Source organism: Dipodomys ordii, unplaced genomic scaffold, assembly GCF_000151885.1.
Source record: "Dipodomys ordii isolate 6190 unplaced genomic scaffold, Dord_2.0 Scaffold86, whole genome shotgun sequence".
Lineage (NCBI taxonomy): Eukaryota > Metazoa > Chordata > Mammalia > Rodentia > Heteromyidae > Dipodomys > Dipodomys ordii.
This window is the reverse complement of record NW_012267302.1, coordinates 2,157,220-2,165,361: the sequence shown is the minus strand read 5'-3', so window position 1 is coordinate 2,165,361 and position 8,142 is coordinate 2,157,220. Positions and strand designations below refer to the sequence as shown.

General features: G+C 39.4%; 1 protein-coding gene across 1 annotated transcript in view; it reads left to right on the top strand.

The window, feature by feature from the left end:
* Positions 1-8,142, top strand: part of Cfap70 (cilia and flagella associated protein 70) — a 92,963-nt gene that overhangs the window by 14,941 nt on the left and 69,880 nt on the right. Inside the window, exons 6-9 of the mRNA XM_013025594.1 lie at positions 4,601-4,735; positions 5,601-5,768; positions 5,944-6,024; positions 7,214-7,305. Of these exons, the coding sequence (XP_012881048.1) occupies positions 4,601-4,735; positions 5,601-5,768; positions 5,944-6,024; positions 7,214-7,305 (476 nt within the window). The remainder of the gene's footprint in view (positions 1-4,600; positions 4,736-5,600; positions 5,769-5,943; positions 6,025-7,213; positions 7,306-8,142) is intronic.

The following is an 8,142-nucleotide window of genomic DNA, read 5'->3' as shown; positions in this document are numbered from 1 at the left end:
AGAAAACCAGAAGTGGCACTGTAGCTCAAGTGGTAGAACGCTAGTCTTGAGCTGAAGAGCTGAGGGACAGCGCTCAGGCGCCGAGTTCAAGCCCCATGACTGACCAAAAAAAAAAAAAAGACTAACTTGGACAACATAGTGAGACCCAGTATCAAGTTTTAAAAGAAATTACATAAGAACTGCTTGATTAGACAGACCAAACATGCTATTTTGTTTCTAATTCTGATACCAAAGGAAACTGTGAACTGATAACAGCTGTTGTCCCTTTGGTGCTCATCTAGTGCTGACTTGCTCAGACTTGGTTTTAGCGCTAAAAGTCTCATTTCACAAAAAAGCCCTTTGTCTCAGAAAAGCTGAGATTATTGGCCCCCATAATTCCCTGTTTACTAATAATTGGCTTTTTGGGAAAGGGTCATTACAGATCCTTATACTTGGGAGGCAGGCATTCTACCATTTAAGCATATCCCTAACCCTTTTTATTTTTGTTATTTTTGTAGTCACACTTGACTAAGACCCTCCTACCCGTACCTACCAGTGGATCTAGAATTATAAACAGGAACTACTATGCCAGCTTATTTTATTGTTATTTTACTTTATTGTTGTTGTAGAGGTGATTATACTTACATGACTCAGATAATGAGTACATTTTCTTTTGTACAGTGTCTCAATGTTCCCGCATTGTTCATTGTTCCCCCATTTTCCCCCAGGCCCTCCCTCCCATCTACACCCGTGAGTTATATAGTTCATTGTCATCAGTGTCCAGTGACCTCCACTGCTGCACCTATTCACCCCTTTTCCCTCGAGTTCTATACCCTCCCTCCAGCCCTACCAAAGGTGTACACTTGAATATACCGTACATAAGGGAAAGATGAAAGAATCATCAAAAAATAAAAACTGAAAAAAAGAAAGAAAAAAGGTCTCTTGTTTCCATATCTTAGAGTTCGTTTTAGTATGTGTATTATTTTATATAAATATGAAGAGGCACTTACGTATTGTGCTTTTTTTTGAGTCCGGTCGTGGGGCCTGAACTCTGGGCCTGGGCGCTGTCCCTCAGCTCTTCAGCTCAAGGCTTAGCGCTCTACCACTTGAGCCACAGCGCCACTTCTGGGTTTTTTTTTGCTTATGTGGTGCTGAGGAATTGAACCCAAGGCCTCGAGCATGCAAGGCAAGCTCTCTACCACTGAGCCACCTTCCCAGCCCCTGTATTGTGCTTTTGTATTTCTCTACTAAGAGTATCTCCTTTTGGTCTCACTGTGTGTGAATATCTAAAATCCTGTATAATTTAATATATTCCAATATATTTTAGATCAAATTTCTGCATATCAGAGAAATGTGCCATTTGTCTCTTTGAGCTTAGTGTACCTCACTTAACATGATTTGTTCTTATTCAATCCATTTTCCTGTTAATGACATTATTTTATTCTTTCTAACGGCCATGTCAAATTCCACTGTGTACTACTTTTTTTCTTTTGATCCATTTATCTATTGTGGATGTGCTAGCTTTTTTTTTTTTTTTGTCAGTTGTGGGGCTTGAGCTCTGGGCCTGGGCACTGTCCCTGAGCTCTTCAGCTCAAGGCTAGTGCTCTACCACTTGAGCCACAGCGCCAATTCCGGTTTTCTGGTGGTTAATTGGACATAAGAGTCTGTTAGACTTTCCTGCCTGGGCAGGCTTTGAACCATGATCCTCAAATCTCAGCCTCCTGAGTAGCTAAGATTACAGGAGTGAGCCACCAGCACCCGGCATGGTAGTTTATTTATTGACATGGGATTCTCTCTGATTTTTTTTTGCCTGAGTTGGCTTCAAACCACCTCTCAATCAATCTCTTCTTCCTAAGTAATGGGTTGCAAGCTTGTGCTGTCATGCCTGGTCTATTGTTCATTCTTTGAAGATACTGTCTTTCTTCTTAACCCTTCAATATGGTTTTGCCATAGATAGAACCATATGAAATAGCTGTTTTTCTAGTTCAAATTGGTAATACAGTTCAACTTAATACATAAAAATACTTATTAAACGTTAAAAATTACATTAGATCCATATGCAAAATGACTTAGACTACTAAGTAATGTTTTAGGCTTCATAGATACACCATTACTCTGAAACGATACAGCTTTTGTGAGTCTAGATTACATTTTCTATTGTTTTCCTGTGTGTATCTGGCCTTTCTGCTTGTGTACAAACCCACTGAGGGTATGGATCATGTAAGAGACTGCTTTATATTTTCCACAATACCTAGTCTGACACATAGCAGGTATTTAATAAGTAATTATTTGACTGATTTTTTAAAAAAATAAAAATGAAATCAGTCTGACAAAAATCAGTCAAATAAAATCAGACTGATCTTTTGCATAATCAGAACTTTAAAAATGTAGTGTCTACTTATTATAGCAGGTGAAATTAAAGAGATTTTTTAAAATTTTCTATTGAGATTAGGTGATTACATAAATTTCACAGTATTGTGAAATAGTGATACTTAAAGTCACAAACACATTTTAACTTTCACAAGGCAAAGTTTGTGAATTCTATGAGCTTTGACGATACAACTATTTCTTCCACATCAGGTGGTATTTCTATTTCTTTCCTTTTGCTTAATGTAAGCTGTTCCCTCTTTCCCTCTCATTCCCTCCCTCCCTCCCATTGCTTAGTTCATTTTCATCTATGTCCAGTGCAGCTGATAGGCTCCTCTGTTGTATGTTTTCCTATTTCCCTCTGATTCTGTGGCCTCCTCCTAGCTTCCCTCAGATATGCGTATATATAACCACATATGTGGTCAAGAACATGGAGTCATTTAGCAATGATACAATAAAATGAGTAGAAGTCCTTTGTTTCTCAAGTCTTGTTTACTTTGTCATATCTCTTGCATTTTGGCTTTAACATCCACATATCAGGGAAACCATGTGCCATTTGTCTCTTTGCTCTTGGCTTGCCTTGCTCAAAATAATTTGCTGTAGTTCCATCCGGTCGGTTGTGGGGCCTGAACTCAGGGTGTGGGCGCTGTCCCTGCACTCTTCAGCTCAAGGCGAGCGCTCTACCACTTGAGCCACAGTGCCACTTCTGGTTTTCTAGTGCTTTATTGGGGATAAGGGAATCACGGACCTTCCCTGCCTGGGCTGGTTTTGAACTGTGATCTTAGATCTCAGCCTCCTGAGTAGCTAGGATTACAGGTATGAGCCATTGGCACCTGGCTATTTTGTCCTTTCTAATGACTGCATAATATTCCATTGTATATAGGTACCACAATTTTTGGATCCACTCATTTGAGTGTGGCATCTGGGTTGTTTCCATATCTTGGCTATTGTGAACAGTGTTATAATGAACATGGAGGTGTATGTGTCCTTGTATCCTGTAAGCTTAGAATTAAATGTATTTTCTTTTAAAATTGATATTTGTCCCTTGTAAAACTATTCTGTGGCAAACATACAACCATTTTTGTTATTAAGCTTATTATTATTGCTGTATATTAAGATTAATTTATTAACATGTTCTTTGCAATAAGAGCTCAGGTGAGATCAGGTATTGCAAAAAACCTGGTAGACTGTCATTCACCCTTCTTAAGTTATAGCAGATATTGCTAATCAAGCAAAGCACTCTTGTTCTGAACCCAGACAAATACACAAAATCTTTTCCAACACAGCATATTCTACCAATTAATGAGAATTTAGACATAAGATCAAACCTATTGGTCATGATTAGTAAGGCTTCTTTCATTTCACATGGGTCTGTGAACCAAAACTAAGATCCAAAGCTCCTGGTTTGTTGTTATTGTTGTTGCTATTTGTATTTTTTTAAAGTAAAGAATCATTTCCTCCTAAAAGCCTATGTAACTGGCCCAAAGATATATAACTAATTAAGTAGCAGAGTTGGTTCTAAAAAACCAAAAAAGTTTTTGAAGCTGGCCACCAATGGTTCATACATATAATCCTGGCTATTCAGGAGACTGAGATCTAACAATCACAGTTCAAAGCCAGTCTGGGTAGGGAAGTCCATGAAACTTTGTGTGATTATGTGTATGTATGTGCCTTTACTGGGGCTTGAACTTGGGGCCTTGGAACTGTCCCTGGGCTTTATTATTGCTCTACCATTTGAGCCACAGCTTTACATCCAGCTTTTTGTAATAATTGGAGATCGTTTCTCTGACTTTTCCTTCACAGGCTGGCTTCAGACCTCGATTCTTAGATCTCAGCCTCCTGAGTAGCTAAGATTACAGGTGTGAGCCACCAGTACCTGGCTCAGTCCATGAGACTCTCATATCCAATTAACCACGAAAAAGCTGGAAGTGGAGCTATGGCTCAAGTGGTAGAAGGCTAGACTTGAACAAAAAAGCTCAGTAACAGTGTTCAGGCCCTGAGTTCAAACCCCAGTACTGTCTCCCTCTCTTTCCCTCTCTTCCCCGCCCCCTGTCACACACACACACACACACACAGACACAGACACACACAGACACAGACACACAGACACACAGACAGACAGACAGACACACACACACACAGACACAGACAGACAGACAGATACACACACACACACACACATACCCCTGAGTCTGAACTGTTCAATCGGAGCTTGACACTTCATGCTAACAACTCTCCATTTTGGTTCCTTTAGGCTGAAGATGAAACTCTGCTTTCATTTCATGGTGTGGCTTATGTTAATATGGTCCCATTGCTGTATCCTGGTGTGAAGAGGATTCGAGGAGCTTTTCATGTCTACCCCTACATAGACAGTGCCGTCTTTGAAAAGGTAAGGAAGAATTACATGTAAGGTTTCATCCTAGTTTATATTTAATATATATTTGTAATGCCTAATGTAATGTGAATGCTTTGAAACTATGTACTATGTTGTTTAGGGAACTCATGAGAAAAAAACATATTGATTGAACATATAGTTCAATCCAGTAGAAATAATATTAAAATATTTCAAACTGATGGTTGATTGAGTTCACCGGATATGGAAGGTCAGCTCTGTGTGTGTATGTGTGTGTGTGTGTGTGAGAGAGAGAGAGAGAGAGAGAGAGAGAGAGAGAGAGAGAGAGAGAGAGAGAGGACATTTCTTCACAATAATTTTTAAATACATAAAAAAATTAGAGAGGAGTATTTGAAGAAATAAAGAGGTTGTCAAATCATCTCTACTCAAAAAGTAGTTACACTCCTGAAATGGAGCAAATGTGAGAACAGATTGAAGTGTGAACAGTACGAAAGGCTGAGGAATGTGAGGCGTCCTTGCCCAGGGCCTCCCTGTATTCGTTCTTCCACCTTTAGCTCAGCCATACTTCCAGGGCACAATAAGCTATAAGGATCAACAGCTGTGCCGCCAGTCAGAGAAGGTTCACACAATTTGGAGTCAGGGTTGAAATGATGATCTTGGTGGAGGGCAATTGATTTGCTTGGTTCCAAAGAGAATGCCTAAAGAATTAGCTGAAATAAGGAGATAATGCTTGATGTTAGGCATGTGGTATACATATGCAATCTCAGCACTTGGGAGGTGGAGGTAGGAAGATTAAGAGTATAAAGCCAGCCCTTTTATGATTTTACAGTGTTGAACTTATGATGCTTTTAAGTATATTTCACTGGCCTATGCCTCATTGCATTTTTTTGTTTCTTTTCAGACCAAATGTTTATTTAGCTTGTTCCGAGACACTGGCCATCATAATATGATTCACAATAATAAAGGAGGAATTAATTCTCCACTGTCCAAACCAGTTGCTAAGAATCTGAAAGAAGATAAAACAGTGAAAGAAAAAGATATAGATGGAAAGCCTAGACCTACAGATATGGTATGTTCTTGAGAAGATGATTTTGTGTGTTTTTAGGTGGGTCAGAGTCTTGCGCTGATTTATTATTTGGTGAATTATCTCTGTATGTGTTGCTTTTAGGTGCAATGTAGTAATAATTGCTTCTGCCATTATGAAGATAATATAATAATCCAATTTTGCGTTCATTTTCTTTCAGCAAGCACCTAGTCTAAGATCTCAGAGCTCAGATACTCCTTTGGAAGGTGAAGCCCCTGTAACCCACAATCCAGAAGGCCAGGTAAATATTCATAAGATTTTAGAAAATTAAACCGAAACTTCATCAGCCTTTTACTGATAAGATAGCCATCGTGGAAAATGCTCAGAGCAGAGTTTCAGAGTTATCATCCCATGTTTGCCCATGACTAGTTTATGATCTTGACAAATTTGTCTTGTTGAGACTCTATAAAGTGACCATGTACCAGATTAGCTATGAGGTTTTTTCTGAAAGCATGAATTGTACATCTTTTATTAACTCTCTATACTAAACTCCATGAAGGATGCATAGATGCATCACCTTATTCGTCTGCCCCAGGGAAGCTCATGTACCTGTAGGACAGACAGACTCATATTTCACTTGCTACAATACTAAATGCATAATAGAGGTGCAATATATTGTAAGCACATAACTCCATGTAGACTGAGAGGAGACAAAGACTAATACAGTTAGGATAGAGCAGTCTCAGGGAAAGCCTTATGAAAGAGATGCTAACCAAACAGGGTAGTGAAAAAGAGAGCCCTTTGCCAGAAGAAGATGGAGAGAAAGGCAGTGAAGAGCTTGAGTGAAAGCACAGAGAAAATGTACAAGAGCAGACTTTAAGTGTATCAGTCAAGTCAGCTGGGAAGTAAAGGTTTCTGCAGGACCTATGAAAGGTTGATGGAAGGAAGAATGGCACTCATTTCAAACAGTTCCATGAAAAGTATTATGAATAAGTTTGAAATGACTTGAACTCAAGTGAAAGTTTCCAAAAATAAAGTGAAAATCTCAGCTGGGCACTGGTGGCTCATGCTACTCAGGAGGCTGAGATCTGAAGATCTCAGATCTCAGATCTTCGAACTGAGGTTCAAAGCCAGCCCAGGCAGGAAGGTCTGTGAGACTCTTATCTCCAATAAACCACCAGAAAACTGGAAGTGGAGCTGTGGCTCAAAGTGATAGAACACTAACTTTGAGTAAAAGAAACATGGAGAATGTCCAGGCCCTGACTTCAAACCAAATAAATACGTGAAAAGCCTTTCCTCCAAGAGATAATCATTACTACTCTATTTCCTCCCTAAATATTTTTCTATCTAAAAACTCTTTAACACTTGATATTATACTTTATGTATTAGTTGTATGTGTATTTTTCTTTGCCTATTGTAAGTGCTATCTTACTTTTTTCATACATATCTTTTTCCTTGGAAATAACAAATGAGAAAATATGTCTTTACAGCAATATCTAGAAGCAGGGACATACATTGTGTTGGAGATTGAGCTGGATAGAGCCTTGGTTCCAAAGCGAATGCCTGAAGAATTGGCTGAAAGGTAAATAAGAATCATCCTCATACTGTTTTGCACAGGCACTTAGATGTAAATGATAAGAGCTCAATTACAAATGTAGTTTCTTCTAGCCTAAGCAGCACTTTTCTGTTGTTGTTGGTGGTGGTGGTGGTAGATGAGAGATCCCTTGTTATTATTGTTTTCTCACCACAAAAGTTGATTATAAAATTTTTTTAGAAAATTGAGATGAGGGTCTGGGAATGTGGCTTAGTTAGCCCTGGGTTTGATTCCTCAGTACCACATAAACAGAAAACGCTAGAAGTGGTGCTGTGGCTCAAGTGGTAGAGCACTAGCTTTGAGCATAGACTGGCTTAAGGACAGAGCCCAGGCTCTGAGTTCAAGCCCCAGGATCAGCAAAAAAAAAAAAAAAGAAAGAAAAGAAAAGAGAAAAGAAAAAGAAAGAAAGAAAGACAATTAAGATGAGCAAAAATGTATTTCTATTCATCTTGTGATAAGCACTTTTTGTGTGTGTTTGTGTGTGTGCTGGTCCCAGGGCTTCAACTCAGGGTCTGGGACCTGTCCCAAAGCTTGTTTTGCTCAAAGCTAGTACTACTTGAGCCACAGCTCTATTTCCAGATTTTGTAGTAATTAATTGGCGATAAGAGTTTCCTGAGCTGGGTGCCAGTGGCTCATACCTGTAATCCTAGCTACTCAGGAGGCTGAGATCTGAAGGTCATGGTTCAAAGCCAGCCCAGACAGAAAAGTCCCTGTGAGACTCTTTTTTTTTTTGGGGTCTGGTTGTGGGGCCTGAACTCTGGGCCTGGGCGCTGTCCCTCAGCTCTTCAGCTCAAGGCTAGCACTCTACCACTTGAGCCACAGCAC